This window comes from Eublepharis macularius, chromosome 4 (genome assembly GCF_028583425.1).
Source record: "Eublepharis macularius isolate TG4126 chromosome 4, MPM_Emac_v1.0, whole genome shotgun sequence".
NCBI classification, from domain to species: domain Eukaryota; kingdom Metazoa; phylum Chordata; class Lepidosauria; order Squamata; family Eublepharidae; genus Eublepharis; species Eublepharis macularius.
The window spans coordinates 96,111,668-96,131,092 of NC_072793.1; the positions used below are offsets into that span (position 1 = coordinate 96,111,668).

The 19,425-nt window shown below is 43.5% G+C and overlaps 1 protein-coding gene across 2 annotated transcripts in view; it reads left to right on the forward strand.

Moving 5' to 3' along the window:
- Window positions 1-18,462, forward strand: part of SEMA3F (semaphorin 3F) — a 163,401-nt gene extending 144,939 nt beyond the window's left edge. For both annotated transcript variants that reach the window (XM_054976293.1, XM_054976294.1), the window contains 7 exons: window positions 1,202-1,424; window positions 9,541-9,629; window positions 10,733-10,774; window positions 11,363-11,520; window positions 12,840-12,907; window positions 14,292-14,425; window positions 15,218-18,462. In XM_054976293.1, the coding sequence (XP_054832268.1) occupies window positions 1,202-1,424; window positions 9,541-9,629; window positions 10,733-10,774; window positions 11,363-11,520; window positions 12,840-12,907; window positions 14,292-14,425; window positions 15,218-15,652 (1,149 nt within the window). In that variant the 3' untranslated portion in view covers window positions 15,653-18,462. The remainder of the gene's footprint in view (window positions 1-1,201; window positions 1,425-9,540; window positions 9,630-10,732; window positions 10,775-11,362; window positions 11,521-12,839; window positions 12,908-14,291; window positions 14,426-15,217) is intronic.
- The last annotated feature ends 963 nt before the right edge of the window (window positions 18,463-19,425 follow it).

Consider the following 19,425-nt stretch of genomic DNA (forward strand, 5'->3'; position numbering starts at 1 on the left):
CCACATTCCTTTCCTTGTATACCTCTTCTGAACTTGATCCCCTCTCAGTCCCCATCTTTACACTGTACTGTGCTCCTCCAGCCTCCCTTGCTGTCCATATCCTTTGCTACATTGCAGCCAAGCTTTTCAACTCTGCACACTGCTTGACATTTGGCCACAGAGTGGGAGGCTGATTAGTACTTCCTCTCCAGGTTGGTGGTCTCTGGATTCATTTGCTGGCATCCCTTCTTTCTTGGCAAAATACCCCACAATAAAGAGAACTCATTGCTTCATTTTATTGGCTGGGAGAATTCTGCTTCTTGGTCTTTTTTGCTCATATACCCACCAAGGCCCAGAAGAGCCAGTGATGGTCTTGGCTGTGCTGTGGGGAGGCCTCCAAAAATACAAAATATCAGCTGTATTTGGCTCTCACAGCATTGCAGTTTGATCACACAAGATTCTGAGGTTTGTGTGAACATTACCAAATGCCCAACAATCTCGAAATTACCTTCCTATTTTCAAAAACAAAAGACCTTAAAAGGCATTCCTCACTCTTAAAGAAGATCTAATGTGTGCAGCATGGCAACTTTGTGCTGCATGATTAATAAATTTGTTAGAGTTTGTTATTTGCTTTGGCTATAGGCTGTCTGTGCAGTTCATAACAAAGAATATTAAAAATAGAATAAAGTGGCAATAGAAAACCAGCATAAGGTAATTGTTATGAGTGGAAATCTTATAGCCCTAATCTGAGGGGCTTGCAACAATTGGGCCAGCAAGTCAATGTCAGAAGGGCTGAAGGATCAACTATACTGACTCCACCTAATGACTCACTCTCTGCCAACCAGCCAAGATGCAGGAGAAAAGTTGCTCTATTCCCTCCCTCCCCCAGAATGAAGAACAGCCGAAGCCTTGGCAGAGCGCTCTTCCGAGGCATCTCATCTGCGAACTCCCATGCAGAGCTGATGTTCATAAGGGAAGAATTACACTGTAAAAAGCAACTAGGATGCTGTATGAGAACCTTGGGATCAGGGGCTATAGTGGAGAGCAGATGAGAAGCACTGTGTGTCACATTGAGCCCACAGGCAGTCAATTTCCTATCCTCCTCTTATAGCATATGCAACAGACAGCTCCAGAAGTTGTAGGAGAGCAATCCACATGTTGACAGGCTTGTCTGTGATGTTGTATCTCATATCTGCTCTGTGTTTCTGTCTTGGAATTCCAGTGCCCAGGAGGAACGTTTACTCCTTCGATGAAATCAACCAAGGATTACCCTGATGAGGTTATCAATTTCATGCGCACGCACCCCATGATGTACAATGGTGTGTACCCCATACACCGCCAGCCGCTAGTTGTGAGGACCAACGTCCACTACAAGTTCACAACAATTGCCGTGGACCAGGTGGATGCAGCTGATGGACGCTATGAGGTGCTTTTCCTGGGCACAGGTACCCACTGATGTGCACTGAAGAGAATATGCAAACACTTCCTAACTCCACCACAACCTGGAAGATGAGCATTATGGGATAGTTCTCTGGGGTATCCTCCTGAGTCTCACCTGATCTCCTTCATTCTAGCAAGACTTGTAAAAATGCTGTTTAGTAACATGGCCAGTTGAGAGAGAATCATAGCAACAGTAGATTCCAGTTTCAGTTCTTCCCTTCACAGCAGGGACTATTCCAAGAACCCAGGGCTTGTTTGGAATTCCCGTTTTGCCTAAAGCGGTATAAAAACTGAGGCTAGATTACACTTCTCCCTAGATCATATTGTAGAATTGATTTCAATGGGCTTTTGCCTATAGCATTGATTCACCTTTTCAGTAGATTGACTTCTGCAAGCCCTTTCCATGTATGAGGAGCAGGATTCACTTCTGAGTGACTGAAAAGACCTGCGTGACCCCTATGTTAGCAGGAATATAGTACTCGCTCTATCAGAGCAAAGATTCCTCAGATCCCTCCTTCTGTCATCAGTGACAGCCAAAGCACTGCTCTAGACATGGTGAACGGAAGAGATTTTTTCCTGACTTAGTGGAATCAGCTTTCTCCTTCTGTCCTTGAGAGCAAATTAACCCTTCATCAACTTGAACCTGGCCTCTCTCCCAGCAGGGGCCCTGTATCAGTCCTGGAAACCTGTGGCGCAATGCAGATTCAACATGCTTCTTTGTACAAATCACTTCCAAAGGGTGGAGGAGAGCAATGGGTAAAGCATAGAAGTGAAGGGATTGTATCAGCTATTATGTGACAGTAAAAGACTAATGCAGGGAGGAGAGCAGGTCTAGTCAAGCTGGTTGCTCTAAGCCCAGTCTGCTGTAGGTGAACCAGTTGCCTTTTAGCTGGCCAAAGGAGTCCAGCCGGCATGTCAAAGCAGGTGGCCAGGAATGCTAATGACCCAGAACATTTTCATTAACTGTTAAATGCTCTGTCTTTGTACAGCTGTTGGCCAGGATGCCCAAGCCACTGCACAGCACTCGGCAGCTGTGCACAGTCCCTCCACCACCTGTCATAGCCAGCAGGGAGTTTCTTTCTTTCTTTCTTTCTTTCTTTGACTAGGTATAACAACTCTCCAGTTCCTGGCAGCTAGTTCTAGAAAGAACTAGGAAGGGTTGTGTGATCACACCAGTTTGGGACATTTTATAAAAAGAAAGAAAGAAGAAATGGAGGAAACATTTAATTCTGAATGCAAACAGGAAAAGAGAATGGCATAGCGGCCTGGGCAAGAGGTTCCTCTTTGCATTTTCCTCTCCAAACACAGAAAATGGTAATATATGAAGATGAAAGTCCACCATGCAAAAGAAGCCAGTTGTGATGAACCTTTTTAACAGAGCTGCCATTTAGACTAAACAGAAGATGGGCTTCTCTTCAGGTTTTCAAATCTCATGCTGTTATTCCTTAGAAACAACTATATTTCTAGTTGTATGAGGTTTAAACAAGAGATGTTTTTAAGCCATGTTCTTTTCTTCCTTCCTTTCCCTTTTGCAAACTGATTATAGCAAATTGTAGGGCTTTGATATGAGTCTTCCCCCACACCATGACACTTAAAATGATGCCCCTGCCTTTTAGATGAGACTGCATAACAGGCATGAACTGCTCTATCATCTGGAATCTAGTCTAGCGAGAAATGAACAGAACAGCATCAGAAATAAAGCAAACTTCCTACTGTATCCCTACACAGTTCCTGTTAAAATATTATTGTGAAGACAAGTGACTTGTTTCCAAGATTTATGTCAAATTTTCTCCTTTTGACAGCAATAGGTTGTGTTGGACCATAATTCTTTTTTATGTGCTGAAATTCATGCCAGCCTAGGTATCCATGATGATGTTAGGCTTAGGTGCAGATGTGCTTGGAGGGCTTGCTCTGCCACTACCTGCCTAACAGGGGGAAAGTGTTATCATGGGTTCTCTTAAAAGTCATAAGAACATAAGAAGATCCTGCCAGATTAGATCAGTAATCCATATTTCACATAGCAACCACCTAGTTGCCCTAGAGGGCCAAATGAACAGGGTGTAGAGGCTTAAGCCCTCCCTTGCTGCTGCCTTCTGGCACTGGCATTCTAGGGTTGCCAGGCCCCTTACCCTCCCAGTGGGAGCAGGGAGACCCGGCACATGCATGTTCCCAGGCTGCATGATGATGTCACTTCCGGGAAGTGGCATAATCACGCAGAGCACTGTGCCAACCCTGGGAGCGCTCCCACGCACAACAGCGGGCCTTTTTTCATCCATTTGAGGCCAAATCATGCCCATCTGGGACTTAAACTGGCCTACTGTAAAGCACAGGAGCTCTCCAGGGCCCTCCCGGCAGCAGTTGCATGCTCCACAGCGGGCTGAATCAGGTCCATTTGGGGCTGAGGAGTGTGGGAGCGCTGCCGGGGTGGCACAACATTGTCGTGCAGGCACCTGGAGTGCTCCTACATTTCACAGTGGGACGATTTTGGCCCAAATGGGACCAATTCAGCCAGCTGCAGATCACAGGAGTGCTGCCTGGAGAGCTTCTGTGCTTCACAGTGGACCAATTTAGGCCCCAAATGAGCCCAATTCGGCCCGTTTTAGGCCCAAATTAGTCCACTGCAATGCATGAGAGCATGCCCTGTAGGGTTGCCAGGCCCTCCTAGCCCCCCACCCCCACCCCACAACATGAGATGTGGGACCCAGCTCCTACCTGGCACTTTTCCTATTCATGCTCCTGCTGGAGAGAGTAGGAGTGCTCTCACACCCCGTAGTGGCCCCATTTTGGACAAATCAGGCCCAATTCAGGCTGAATTGGGCACGATTCGGGCCACTGTGGTGTGCAGGAGTGCACTGGGCAGCCTGGGGCTGTGCCTCAGGAGGCGTATTCCCCACCCCCACCCCAGCCAGGTAAGCAGGGGCAGGGGGTGGAAGGTGGGAGCAGGGGATCTCCTGCCCCCAGCAGGGGACTGGCATCCCTAGCACCAGACCTCCCAGGAGCACACCCTGAGAAGCGTGTTCCCCCCACCCTATTCCCCTTGCCAGGCAGGTAAGTGGTGGCAGACAGCCCCAATACCAATCCTTCTGGGACTCCACTGCTCACTTCCCTCCACTGTGAAAACTATCCGTTGATTCCTATTCTCTGCTTCTGCCATCTAATCAACTTTTGATCCATAAGAGGACCCATCCTCTTATCACATGATTGCTAAACTTACTCAGGAAACTGTGGTGATGTACTTTGGAAGTCCAAGTAAATGATGTCTACTGGATCGCCTTTATCCACATACTTGTTATCCTGCTCAGAGAACTCCAAGAGATTGGTGGAGCAGGACTTCCCTTTGCAGAAGCCATGCTGATTCCACCTCCAAGCAGACTTTATTTCTTAATGTGCTTAATAGTTCTCTCTTTAATAACAGTTTCTACAAATTTGCCTGGAACAGATGTTAGGCTAGCTGACCTGTAATATCCTTTTTAAAAATGGATGATTATTGCTATTTTCCAGTAATTAGTTGCAGAAGCCAAAAGATACATATACTTATTAGTAGAGCAACAATTTCACATTTAAGTTCTTTAAGAATACTTGGGTATATGCCATCTGGACCTGCAAACTTATTTGTTTTCACTTTGCCTAGTAGTTCTAGAATTTCATCTCTTGTCACCTCAGTTTAACTCAGTTCTTCAGAGACAACCTTCCTAAAAGGAGCGGCTCTGGTACAAGAATGCTTACCAAATTTTCCACAGTGGAAACAGAAGCAAAGTATTCATTGTTTATCTGCCACCTCCCCATCTTCTTTATCCAATCCTCTTATTCCCTTGTCATCCAAAGATATAGCCCCTCCCTAACTAGTTTCGTGCTCCTGAGTCCTGATACATTTGAAGTTATTCTTACTGTTTTTCTTAATGTTTTGGCAACTTAGTCCTCAAATTATCTTTTTGCTTACCTTATTATCAGCTTACATTCGTTTTACCAAAATCTGTGCTCCTTTTTGCTCACCTTCTACTTTTTAAAAGCAGCCCTTTTACCTTTTATGGTTTCCTCTATGACTTGAGTCATTACTAGACATGGGCACGAACCGCATTACGAACCAAAAAACCCACGAACTGCCTGATTGTCTGTTCACGAACCAGCGGTTCGTGAGGGTCCATGGCCAACGGACCAGCATTTGTTGGAAGCCCAGTTCATTGCATTCACCCACGGTTCGTGAAGCCAGACAGTCAGGCACCATCAATCAATTCCCTTGGAAATGGAGCTGGGGGGATGCCTGAACTCTGTTGCCCTGGAAACCCAAATCGAAGCCCAGCTTACCTTGATCAGCAGGTCTTCCTTCCAACCATGGAGCTGCAAATTGGTTACAATTGGTTACATGGGAGAAGACACCCGGGGGAGGGAGGGGGAAGGGGGTGATCTGTAGCCATAGGCACTCCAATCTCATCCCTGCAAACTCTGATAGGCAGTTCTGACAGCCAACCCCTTGTATACTGGGCCAACGTCAACTGGTGGTTCTAATTGTATCGAATGGGAGTTTCCTGGGGGCCTCGGATTGGAGAGGGTATAATTCCAAGATCAGTATTGCAATCTTGACCAAACTTGGGTGCTGGCTGGAGGAGAGCCTGCTAAACACTCCCTGGGAATATGGGCTCTCTAAGTCCAACAGGGGACATTCCGACACCCACGAACCACAAACCTTGAACCGGTTTGTCAGGGGGAAATGTTCGTTGCGGTTCGCTGGTTCAAGTTCGTCGGTGGCACTGAACCACAAACCTCTGGTTCGTTAAATTTTTTTGGTTTGTGCCCATGTCTAATCATTACCCATGCAGGCCCTTTTTAAGACTTGGTGCTACTTTTCCTGATTTGAGATATGAATTCTATCTGGGGCTTGATTCGTATAGTTTTAAGTAGTTGCCAGGCAGCCTGTAGGCATTTAACTCTCTTAATTCTCCCTTTTAACTTTCTTTTGACTAGTCGCCTCATTTTAGCAAAGTTCCATCTTTTGAAAACAAAAGTGAATGTTTGGGACTTTGGATGCAACTTTCTGTTGTCATAATGAATCCTGATCTTAATAACACTGTGGTCACAGTTTCCAACTGGTGCAACAACAATTACATCTTGCATTAGGATTCGAGTCATATTCAGAAGCAAATCCAGAGCTGCTACACCTCTGGTTGCCTCTGTAAACAATAGCTCCAATATGCAGTGATGTCCACATAACTTGTTTCTATGGCATGACTCAATCACATATTTGCCCACTCAGTGTGTGGGCAGTTGAAAGTCACCGAATATTACAATGTTCTTTCCTTTGGTCACTGCTCTTATTTCCCTCTCCATCTAGATATCTGCCTCTTGATTTTGATCAGGGAAGCAATAGTGCACTCCTACTTTTAAGTTACCTTTAGGGTCTGGTATTTTCACCCATAGCAATTCTGAGCATATATCATTGTATTGTCATTTGCATTCCCTGTTCTCAGCTAATGTAACTGATGTGTCAGATGCTAAAATCAAGATACATACAATGCAGGAAGACTTTAAAGTGGCAGGAAAGCATCATATAATGTTGAAAGAAAATATTGTATCATAAAAAAGTTTTAACTAACTGATTTTCTTGTTTACTGAATGCACTTTTCATTACCAGATGCAACTTTCATCCTGAAATAGATAGGACATACGGATACAGCACATTGCTTGTGTACTTTTTAAAATAACCCCCTTTTTTGTCCTGTAAGGTTCACATGAGCTTGGTTACTTTTGTTTCCCATTTCTGAATATGCTGTTCAGACATCACCAGGGTTTTCTTATCCCTCTCCTACTTGAAGAATGTATGAGAAACATACTCCCCAGCAGTTATTCAATTTTTGTGTTTAGTTTTAATTTGTCTTTGATTGTTCCGGTAATGCAGTTCTGATGTTTAGTGTGTAGCCCATGCTTCCTGCTCTCAGGACTGTAGGTTGTTTTGGAGGTTGGGCAGGAAAAAAACCAATGATCACATGAAGCTTTCTTATACTGAGTTAGACTATTGGCTCTATCAAGGTCCGTATTGTCTACTCTGAATGGCAACACCTCTGCAGAGGCTCAGGTAGAAGGCTTCCACATTATCTGTTACCTGATCTTTTTAAGTAGAGATGTCAGGAATTGAATTTGGGATGTTCTGCATGCAAAGTAGAAACTCACACACACAAGTAATTTGTAGACTCTTAAAAAGGTACAGCACTTTCTCTGTGTTGACCCTTTCCGTACGGTATTCTTGCATATGGAGGTTTATCCAAGCAGTTCTCTTATGGCTTATATGAGGCTACCCAGTACAGTTTCATTTTATATATTTTCAAAATGTTTTTGTTTGTTTTGTTTTTTTATTGTATTATTTAAGCTCTATTTGAAGTATTGGATGTGAACTATGATGAGTAACTTTTGTTACCATCTGCACCCATGCTCGAGGAGTTAGAGTTTCACCAACCCACACCTCCACCCTTTTCTTCCTTTGTGTATGGTGGGCAGGGGAAGGGTGCCCCATCTGGAATGCTGAAATTTATGTTTGCACTGAGATGTATTTTATTGGTTTTATCTATTGTAATTTATTTATTATTGTAACCCGCCCTTAGCCTGCTTGCAGGGAGGGCAGGCTAAAAATCTAATCAATCAATCAGTAACTAAGTTGGGGGCCAGGGAGCATATACATTTTTAAAAATAAAATGAATTTAGATGCCTTAGCACAAGATACATGTGCTGCTCATCAGGCCTAAAGGGTGTGCATCCCTTAAAAGCAGAAGCTTTCTTATTTGCTGATGATTATTATTTTAAAGGGACATGCACCAGAATTCACATATATGTTTTGTAAAGATTTGACAAAATGGACATGCACTTTTATATTCAGTTCTTGTCCCCAGGAACAAACTATAAATGTGGGGATTGGCCCCAGGAGGCTTTTGATCTGCATTTAAAAGACAGGACGAAAGGAGAGGACAGGAATGATAGGGATAAAGGGAGAATTGGGTGGCAATGGAGTCTGATAATGAGGAGTGACTTCTGCTTAAGAAGTAAGGTTTACCGAGTGATTTGAAGGATAAGAAGGAATGCAGACTCCTATGAGTTTTGGCAGCAACTTCTTCATTTCCATCTGTGTTCACAAATAGCATCTCCTGCAGAAGCAACTAGTCCTGGGATTTCTTCCTGTGTATAGTGAACACCAGGATACTTCCCCATACCCCCAAATCCAGCAAGGGACAATAGAGGAAAAAATGAATAATCTAGTAGAGGATTTCTGATGTGGCTGAGTGAATTAATTGGCCCTGACTGCAAGACCATCTGTGTTACCTTCTAGAGCTGGAGCACTTCTTCAAGAACTAAACAGAACTAAATCTTTTGAAGATGTGCATATTCCCTGGGACTAGGAGCAAATCCAGTTTCTAGGCAGAGCACTAAAAGCAGACTTGTGAATACTTTCAGTGCTGCAGTAAGTCCATGCTTCCTTCTGATAATGTCCAATTACAGAATTGCTTCTCATATTACTACATCACATGCAAAAGTCCAAACTCATAATGCAGTATGGGGATTTTGTTAATGCAAGATTGGCCATGCCAAGGTAGCAGATGATAAGATCAAGCATTTGTCAGAGTGGGATAACTGGCAAACTAGTCAACCATCCACAACCTCTTTCTGCATCAAGCATTTAAGAAAGCCGAAGGTGGTGAAAGAATTCTTACTGCCTCTTCCTGGTTAAGGTTCCAGTCTGAAGGTGTTTTACAAAATCCTACAACTGGAGCTAAGTATGAGAGTGAATGTTTTGGATCTGTTTTTTATTTCTTGTTCCCAATAAAACTGATCAGGTGGCTGATCCCCTCACTGGTTTTCCAGGATAAAGAAAACCAAAATCATATGACAGCTGTTCTTGTGCTACAAAATGCAAGCATATTTGTTCATGAGAATGGGTCTACATCTATGAAAATGTTATAGGAGATTTGGCCCATGGTCTTTCAGAGGAGCAAGCCAACAGGTTTTTATAAATGCTCTATGAGAATATTAGCAATGCTGGTTCTAGCATTTAAATGTCATGAGGCAAACTGGCAAAGAATCAGAGAGAAAGAAGAGAGAGGATTCAGGTGGTGCTAAGTTCCTTTACATATGTTGCAGATCGTGGTACAGTACAGAAGGTGATTGTGCTGCCCAAAGATGACATGGAAACAGAGGAACTGATGCTGGAAGAGGTGGAGGTGTTCAAGGTAAGACTGTGTAGAGCCTAGGTTCTGTGTTTGTCTGTTGTTAGTCTGTAATCCATCACAACAAAAGTAAATTAGAATCCAATAGTACCTTGAAGAGTAAAAAAAAAAATTATTCCAAAATAAGCTGTAAGTCAGAGATCACTTCTTCAGGTGAAATGAGCTCTCTGACTCAGAAAAACTTATGCTGGAATAAATGTTGTTAGTCTTCAAGGGGCCATGCTGCATTCCTGTTTAAGTTCTCCAGGATCACTGCTCCTCCATGAAGTATATGTGTATTGGGAATATTTGGTTAATTTGTATATAGTTAGTGATACCTTTATGGTAACACAGCAGAGTTATTTAGGCACAAGCACTTAAAATCCCAATCGTGCATTAATTAGTCTTCAGACAAAATCATCAAAAGATACAACTTACAGTTTTATTGATGTAGATTCCTTCCACAGCAATATCTTGGAGAAGAGGGAAAGATCCTAATCTAAAGAGTTACATTCCCTAAATCTAAACCACGGCCTGAGATAGGCAGCGAGGCTGAGATGTCAGTCTGTGGATAAGGCCTTCATGGGGGAGCATGGAGGGTTACATCCTTCTCCTTCAAGACCAGGAGGCAAGAGAAAGATCTCCCAAGAGGCACAGAGACAAGACAGAGGAGTCAGGAGGCACTCCCACCTTAGACAAAAGAATAGAAGCTTACTATAGCTACATACAGAGAGACATGCAGCGCTCCCAAATGTCCAAGGCATGCTGAGTAGCCTATTCCAACAATGGGGAGGTGTGCTACGGTGCTTAGGATCACAAGCTGTGAAACTTCTACCTAGCTCAGCCATTAATTCACTTGTTGGCCTTAAGCAAACCAGTATTCTTTCAGATTAATTAAATTATTTAAAATAAGTTCAACACTCTAACAGAATTTTATCATTGTAATCTTTGGAATTGCAGGTCCGTGGCCCAGCTCTTCATAAAAAAAGTCATTTGTCTTTAGAATTGTGCCATCCATCTGGAGTCCTGAGCCTTTCATCTGGGTACTTTCTCTAAGGTACTCCAAATACCGTGGAAGGGTATTCCTTTAGATCTGTGTTAATTGCTGTCATATGGTTTCCTTGTAGGTTCCAGCAAACATCAAGACCATGACTATCTCTTCCAAAAGGGTGAGTTTTCAATATGCTGGTAAAGACTGAGGTATGTAACGTTTACTGGAAGGATTACTAGTGAGTCCTGGACAACAGATATGGCTCGGGGGAGAAAGGAGTGTTCTCTGACTAGTTTTCAATATAGTCTTCTTCACAAAAAGATATGCAATGAAATTTCCCCAGTCTGATATTTTCCTGTTTCCATTGATTAGCTGCTGTTGTAATGGGCTCACTGCAAAGGATGGTGGTAGGTTTGTCAGCTCTGGATTGGAAAATTCCTGGAGATTCCTAGATCATGGGGAGGGCAGGTCTTGGAGAGGGGAGGGACGTCAGTAAGCTATAAAGACATTGAATTTGCCCTACAACACAGCAATTTTTAATCACAGGTACTGATCTCTGTAGCCTGGAGATCAGTTGTGATTCCAGGAGATCTGGCAACCCTAGATGCTGGGTGGGATGTAGGTATGGATTAACTGGGCCAGGAGGCTTTGCTGTCAACCCTATTTCATGTAATACCTCCATGATTGTAAACATACCTTGAGTACATTGTGAGAGAAAGATCTGCATCCTCATAGAGATCTTTTTTAAATTTTTTTACCCCAACAGCAACAGCTCTATGTGTCTTCAGCCATTGGGGTAACACACTTGGCTCTTCACCGCTGTGATGTGTACGGGGAAGCCTGTGCTGACTGCTGTCTGGCCAGAGACCCCTACTGTGCCTGGGATGGCAAGTCCTGTTCCAGATACTCTGCTTCCTCCAAGAGGTACTGTGAGGCTAGAAAAGATGGCAGGATTGGATTTTCTCTTCAATACACGGCTATTTGCTGGGACTGCTCCAGAAGGTTTTACGGGAGTCACTGTGGGGTTATTTCCATGAGAGATCAGCTTTGGGGCTGTCTAAGTTTGATCCTGAGAACATTCTGAGAAACTAGCTGAACAAAGTGAGATTCAGACGTGGGCAAGCAAGGATTTATACTGTATGGTAGGCAAGAAGCAGTGCATAGGGAGGGCTAAGCCTGATTTACACATGCAGGAGAATGAAGTGATGGAATAAACTTTTGGCTGCAGCTGAGCAGATTGGTTTTGGTTGCTTCTTCTGTTAGAAACAGCTTGCAAATAGAAAATCAGCACAGCAAGCAAAGGGCTGCATGAGATTCTTTCTCCTTGCGGTGCTAATTTTCTATTTGCAGTCACTTTGATTACATAGGGGAACATTAAAAATGTGATCTCCACCTGCAGTCTGAAGTGGAACAGTGTGGTCTACCTCTTCATTCTTACTTCATTCTCCTTGTGTAGCTTAGGACTTAAACTGAAGAGATCCCTGGGAACAGTAATGTTCCCTTCTCCTTGCAGGTCAGGAATAGGGTGCTCAATCAAGTTCCTACTGTTAGATTCACACAGCAAACAAAGGTGTGTTCCAAACAATATTCAATAGTTAGCTAGGAGATACAGGGATCTTTAGAAGAAGGGAGCTCATGCAGTCTACAATTCTAACCAACAAACAGAAGCCAGCAGGGAGGGACTCCACCCCACCATGAGACAAAACCAAGGCCGTTTCCAGATGGCTTACCTTAAGCCGCTCCATGCCGCAACATTGCGGCATGGAGCGACTTCAGGTAAGCCATCTGGAAACGGCCCCTCTCACAAAAATATCAGAGGGGGGAAGCAGATTTTTCCATTGTAAAATATACAATACATACATCACAGCAGCAAATGAATCTTGGGAAGCGCTTGAAATTGCTATTACTGGCTGGAGACAATCCTGAAAAACAGTTTAACAAACTGGCCTTTTATGTGGAATCCACATTATTGGCTTATATCTGTGATTCTGAATATTAGGTGGTTCCACTGTTCTTAATTTGTTTATTAGTTCCTTCCAGGTGATTATCAGGTGATTTGTTGTAAACCATTTTGTGCCTTGTTCGAGGGAGAGGTGGTATAAAAATATAATTAATAAATAAATTTTAGGCGTTATGGAACCTGAAGGGCTTGTCATTTTATGATGTGTTGCTGTCTATGGCAAGGTATTCTACAGAACCAGAGGCCGTGAAAGATTACCCAACTGTTTCTTTCCTCATCACAGACGGAGCAGACGTCAGGATGTCCGGCATGGCAACCCCATCCGTCAGTGCAGGGGCTACAATTCCAATGGTGAGTGCCACATCTTCAGCACAGGAAGCAGCAAGTGGTATTGCTCCCTGGACACAGCATTGAAAATGTTCTGCTCCCCCTAGCCCCACATCTGCAAATTGGTTCTAGGACAACACTAGAAACTTGCAGTTCAGTGGAATATTAATCTCAGTTTCCTCAAGCATCTCAGCTTTCTTTTGAACATAAAATTCAAGTTTCTAGTCATCATGATTTTGTAGATATATTAAGAAAACTGGTTTACTCTTCATCTCTACTTTATGGCCTCCTGTTGTGTTCTTCTGCTTCCCCTCACCTTTCTTCCTGCAACCACATATGCCAACCACGCAAATAGTTTTAAAACCAAATTACCTGGAATAGCATGAAGGACGTAAACATAGCAATATATTCAAAGTCAGTCTTCAAGAGTTTATTTAGAGCACAGAATGGGGGTTCCTTTGGGCACAATTTGGACTGTTGGGAATAGGAGATAACAAGAGGTGAGCTATGTGCCTGGGATAAATGGGGGCAAGAAGATGGAAGGAGAATGGATGAAAAATAATCAAGGAGCATGACTGAAACATAAGGGTCCATTGAGACCAGCATTTCTGTACTGTTTGGGTACATTTAGCTGTTTTATAGTCCCAGTAATTTCTCATGCACCCATACTCACATATACAGTTGTGGAAAGAGCCATCAAGTCATAGCTGATTTATAGCGACCCTCTATTTGGGATTTTCAAGTCAAAGAGTTGAACAGGAGTTGTTTGCTAGTTCCTTGGAGGTCTCTCATCCAATTACTAACCAAGGCTGACCTTGCTTATCTTTTGAGATCTGATGCGATTGGGATAGCCTGGGCTATCCATATATATGCAAGTCTGCCTCCCAAGTATCCAGAAAAAAATTAATGAAATGAAATGAAATAATTTTAAAAATTAAATAAATAAAATTAAATAAATTAAATAAAATCTAAATAAAAATTGTGTTAATAAAAATAGCGGATATAATTTTAAACGTTTTAATTAGCTAAAATAGTTAATTGTGGTCTAGTGCATAGATGAAGGGGTTCAATGATACAAAAATAGAATAGCCAGAACAAGGGACAGAGTGAGACCTTAGACTAGTCATGAAGGATTTTATCTCTTTAATGAAGTCCAAGTTTTTCATCAAGAAAATCATTCAAAGGACGCAAGTCATAGCAGATTCTTTTTGTGCCCAGATTATACAAAAACCCAGTGGCTAGGAAACACATGCTAAATAATGGGATATCCCAGTGTGGGAGGTGGTTGGATAAACTTGGTAACAATCACAAAGGAATAGCCCGTGCTAGGAATATGTTGCTCAAGAAGAGTCAAGTGTCCCTTTACACATGTTATTCTGGTGTCCATATGCTCTTCTCCTGCCTTCAGCCAGCAAGAACACAGTAGAGGCTGTCCAGTATGGAGTGGAGGGAAGTACAGCCTTCCTAGAGTGCCAGCCTCGCTCCCCTCAGGCCACCATCAAATGGCTACTCCAGAAGGACAACAGTGACCGAAGGAAAGAGGTGAGAACAGCACACAGGCAGGCAGGGCTAGGATTCCCTGCATCGAGTATGGGGAAGGAGCAGGGAGAAGGCTGCAGGAAAGTATCATTGCGGGTAGCACCTCAGAGAAGGGTAATAATTCTCCTGCTCACATTGCAAGTTACATATCAAAGGTGCATATTCACTTTTGTGTGGGTATTTTTTTCCTCTGCCCCCTATTTTAGTTCAAAATCTGGACACGGAAAGGAAGCATGCAAGTATGCAAAAGTCTTCAAAGGCTGGCTTTTAAGGCTCCAGAGAACTGATCTCTCCCTTAGCGACAAGATGTAGCCCAGAAAAGCTCAGGTGTCATGAAAACAAAGGTCATTTGATCAAGGCCCCCACTGAGGAAGGGCTAGTCAGATAAAATTTCAGGGGCCTGGTCACCTGGTCACTCTTGTGGTGTATTTTCATATGGTGTGTCTTTGTGTCTGGCAGAAGGGACGGCAAAGGAAATCTTTGTCTTGGGGACAGGGTCTGTGGTGGTTCTCAGCAGCCTTGCCAATCAGACTGACCTAAATCCTGGTCACATCTCAGCTCCTGGATAAAACGACAGGAGGCTGCACAAGGGCTGCTAGCCAGGACTGAGACTGAGTGGGTGGAGTCTAGGAATAACATAATAGGAAATAGCAAGAGGGAACAGAGTATCAAAGGAGGTGAAGTCCAGAAAAGTCTCTGACAACAGGGAGTATGCTTTGATTCTCTTCAGTGTGCTCTGACGTCTCCCATGCTCCCCTGTGCTAACCGTGTCTCTCTGGCCTTTCTCTTCTTTAGCTGCGCACTGAAGGGCGGGTGCTGAGGACAGAGCAGGGGCTGCTACTGCGCTCCTTGCAGCTCTCAGATGGAGGCCTGTATTCCTGCACAGCCACTGAGAACAACTTCAAGCACACAGTGGCCAAAGTGCAGCTGCACATACTGAGCAGTGAAACGGTCCATGCAGTGCTTTTCCAGTCAGAGGCTCCTGCCCCTTCTGCGGCAGCCATGCGAGCGGTCCTACCAGGAACCTTCAGCTCTCACTACCATGACCTGGTTCAGTTGCTCACCCAACCTGAGATGGGACTCATCAACCAGTACTGTCAGGGATACTGGCGGCACGTGGCCTCCAGCCACAAGGAGACTCTGGCTGGTCTCAAAGCCAAGGAGTTGCATGACCAGAAGAAGCCACGGAATCGCAGGAACCACCAGCCAGATACAGATCAACACACATGAAACTGACCAAGGGACTATGTAATGACAATGCTTTATTTCCCCAATTTTAATATTAAAAATATCTATAAATATATATATATAAATATATATATATATATATCTACACAAACACGCCCCGCTCTCCCTCAAGACAGTATTTATTTGTAGGTTGTACATAATCCTTGGGTGATTTCAGTCTCACCTCAGTGTGAGACAGTGAGGAGCTCGGAGGCGTCTCTTCTGGCAGCTTGCCCTTCCTTCCCCCTTTTTATCTACGGTACTGTAAAAAAAAATCATGTGGAGGGGATTGAGAACAAGGGGAAATCGTTTATGTGCCAGCCCAAAAGCACACATGTGGCAGGGAAGGGGAAGGACAGGGACACCTGGAGTAACTAGTAATAAGGCCCATGCCTTGTTAGCTCAGTGGAACAAAATGTTCTTTTCGGAATCTGTGAATCCTGAATGGCTGACTAGAAGCTTCCCAGGGCAGGTCATCATTTACAAGTTGGGATTTCTGTGCTACCATCCTTGAAAGCATTCTTGGTAAAAATAAAAGCAGCTGTCAAACACTAAACAGAGTGAAGAGTAGAGCCCTGAGAAACACAGGGAGTCTCAGGCCCCTGCCAGTCCTCCCACCAGAGGTATGCCTAAACTCTGGCTATGCCTACAGAGTCTTTAGCACCTTTCATTCCTGCCATACTTTTCTCTCATTCAAAGCACAATTTGGCAGGGCAGTATCCAGGGTTGAGTATGTTGGATGGAGACTGAACCACTTGAGGAGCCAGACCAATTTAAGAGAGAAGGAAACAGTCATCAAGGATATGCCTGCATAGCCCATGTGGTGCTCCTACATCTGCTTGGAGCAAGTGAATACCACCAATAGGAATCTGAGGAGCAATGTTGTGATTGTCAGTGATTTGATCTCAGTAGCTTGGCTGGCATGTGGCATGCCTCTGTGAGAGGTACAGTATCGGAAAGTCACAATACAAAGGTAGTAGATGACCTGTTGAAATAGATAGGACTCAAAGGGTGGTTGTATGTATCATTTTGTGAATATGTCTATGATCCTAGGCACCCAGCTTTGATAAGCCACTTTGCCTGATGGCTCAGGGCCCATGTGCGAGACACTCATCCAAATGTGTTATGCCAGGGAGACATAATGTACATATGAACCAAAGTTACTCTCCCATAGTGCATGCACCAGAAAATTTTGAGGTCAAAGACAGCATGGGAATGAAAAGGGTTTAGACATCAGCTGGACAGCCATCAGAACACCTGGCTTCTCTGCTGGCCCATGGATGACTCAGTGCCTCAGTTTCCTTACTTGGTTATTTATTATAATTTAATAATATTAATTTGTTCGCTGCAAGTCCAGATCTTCAATCCGTTAGCACCAACCTATGTAGTACAAACCTAGAAGAGATGGGTCAGGTCTGAAGTATCTGTGTGCTTTGTAAAGGAATCCTGTGGCATTTTCATCACTACTCAGTAATCTAAACTTCCTGCCTCCAGTTTTCACTGCAGTGGTAAAGGACAACACATTGCTATGCCACTCAACATTAAAATCAAGCATGCAATATTATTGTTAAGGGGGACTGTAGGGGTTATGAATCCCATTGTACAGGTGAGAATTTGCCCAACAGATGCTCTTGGAATTAATTTCTTTTTAAAAAATACAGAAGGAATGGTTATGGTTCGTGTCTGTGTTTAGGGACAGACTAAGAGAATAAAGTGTCACCTCTGAAGCATGAAAGAGAAAATAGACATCACAGGAAGGGGGATGTATGTGCATGCTTATTTGTGTGCATGGGCTCTGGAGAGCTTGGGGAATTCATGAAAAGTATTTTGTATACAATGCAAAGGGCTTCATGTAAGTCAGGCTTGTCAAGGGTTTTCCCTGAAGCCTGTCAGGTATGTAGGAAATAAAGAACAGAGTGCTTCTGAGTCTGTCCACAGTGCATGTTCTTCACTGCTGGGTAACCACAGCAAAAGCAGATACCTGGGAGTGTGAAGACTGGTCTCTACGTCAAAAAGGCAGAAACCCAGGACAGGTTTAATCAAGCTCCAGATATAGCAGAGTCTCTCGAATTCCTGCTCCCTGCCTCATCTCTTGGTCTGTGTATTCCTACCACATTATAGTTTGCTGTAGCAAAATGTTTCGTTTGCTTTTTCTCTTGGGCTCTTCCTTCAGGCTGGTTTCATTGGTATGAGCATGACTTCTACATCTGCCACATCCAAATTCTGGTCAAATTCCCAGGTTGGAATATTTCACATGGCTTCTATTTGTGAAGTTAATGTGATTTACGCCTGTTGAACTTCAGTGCTTTCATCTCCCATTGCAGTGGCTGTGCAAGGAGAATGGCTGCTTGCTGCAGATTGGGGGTCCCTTTAACATTGCTAGTTACAAGAAGCTACAGGGGCTGTGATCACAGAGATAGTGTGTACAAAGTTCATGTCTACACCTATCAAATTACCTTTAAAATGTTGCCTAGATGAGCAAGAGTGAAAACTAGGCTGTTTCTTGTTCTTTGCCCCCTGTTGTCTATACTGCAAGGGAGACTCTCACTAATGCTTCCTCTGTGCCCTTTGGGTACCTTATAAGCTTTGGGTCCAACCCATTCACCATCATTCTTGCAGGTAGATTCCCTTCCCCTGCCAATTTGAGTGATCTGCGTGTACTTTCTATTGTAAATAGCTGTAAATCAAAAATGTAACAAAACCAGGGAACTGGAGCATCTGACAAGTAGCTCCTTATGATGAATTCAAGCGCAGAGCCACTTCGCGCCTGTACTGTGAATTTCCGGTGGATAGAATGAGCTAATAAACACTGGCTTTGTTTTTGAAAACTTGAGACTCTTTCACCTTGACTCCAGCTCTTCTAAATGCCCCTTTCCTTCTTTAGGGCTGGGGCTTTCTTATATTCCTCTAGTTCAACCCATCCTGTGGATTACTCATTATCAGAATAGTTTAAATCAGGCCGATAAATGTTTGAGATTAAAATATCACACCTTCTTACCCTTTTAAGTTTGTTCACATTTTGGATTTTTATATATCTTTCTGATACAGTTAAAAGACAGGGCCCTCTTCACCTATCCCACTAACTCAGCACGTAAGATTCAGTCAGTGTGATTAGAATGTCAGATATCCCACAGAAAATCCTGGCTTTTTTATTTTTTGTTTTATTTATTTATGTCATTTTTAGTCCAGCTATCTCACTCAGACTCAAGGTTATTGCACAGAGTGAGTCGGTACAATCAATATCAATATACATGCAAATCTATCAGTATTCATGCAAATTTTCAAAGATTTAAAACCAACGGGAATCCAATACAGAGCTGAAGAAATGCTGAAACAACGCATAATATGACTGACATATTAAACAATATAGAAACTAACCAGCAGGATCCTACTCACAGCAACATACATATTAGTAAAGTCTATAGTCCCTCTCTCTTTAGTGATGCATCTCAGAGTGTCTTTAGACATGCAGGTTTTTAAAGAGTTGGGTCTGGGTTACCTATACCCACCTTGTGTTCCCACAACCACACAGCAGCTGTGGGGAATGGCTATTAAATATAAAGGAGAGTCCAAACGGCCCCGGAATGCCTCTGTGCGGGGAGGAAGGGCTCCTGCCTATCCCCTCAAGCTGTTTAAAATTAGTGAGTAGGGAGTTCTCTGTTTTTGCAGCTTCACATGGAGTAATCTGTGCATGTGTAGCAGTAAAAACAGGCAAATAGTGCCCCCTCTGGTGCCATTTTGGCCTGGGGAAATGGCATAGAGGGGAAGTTCTCTCT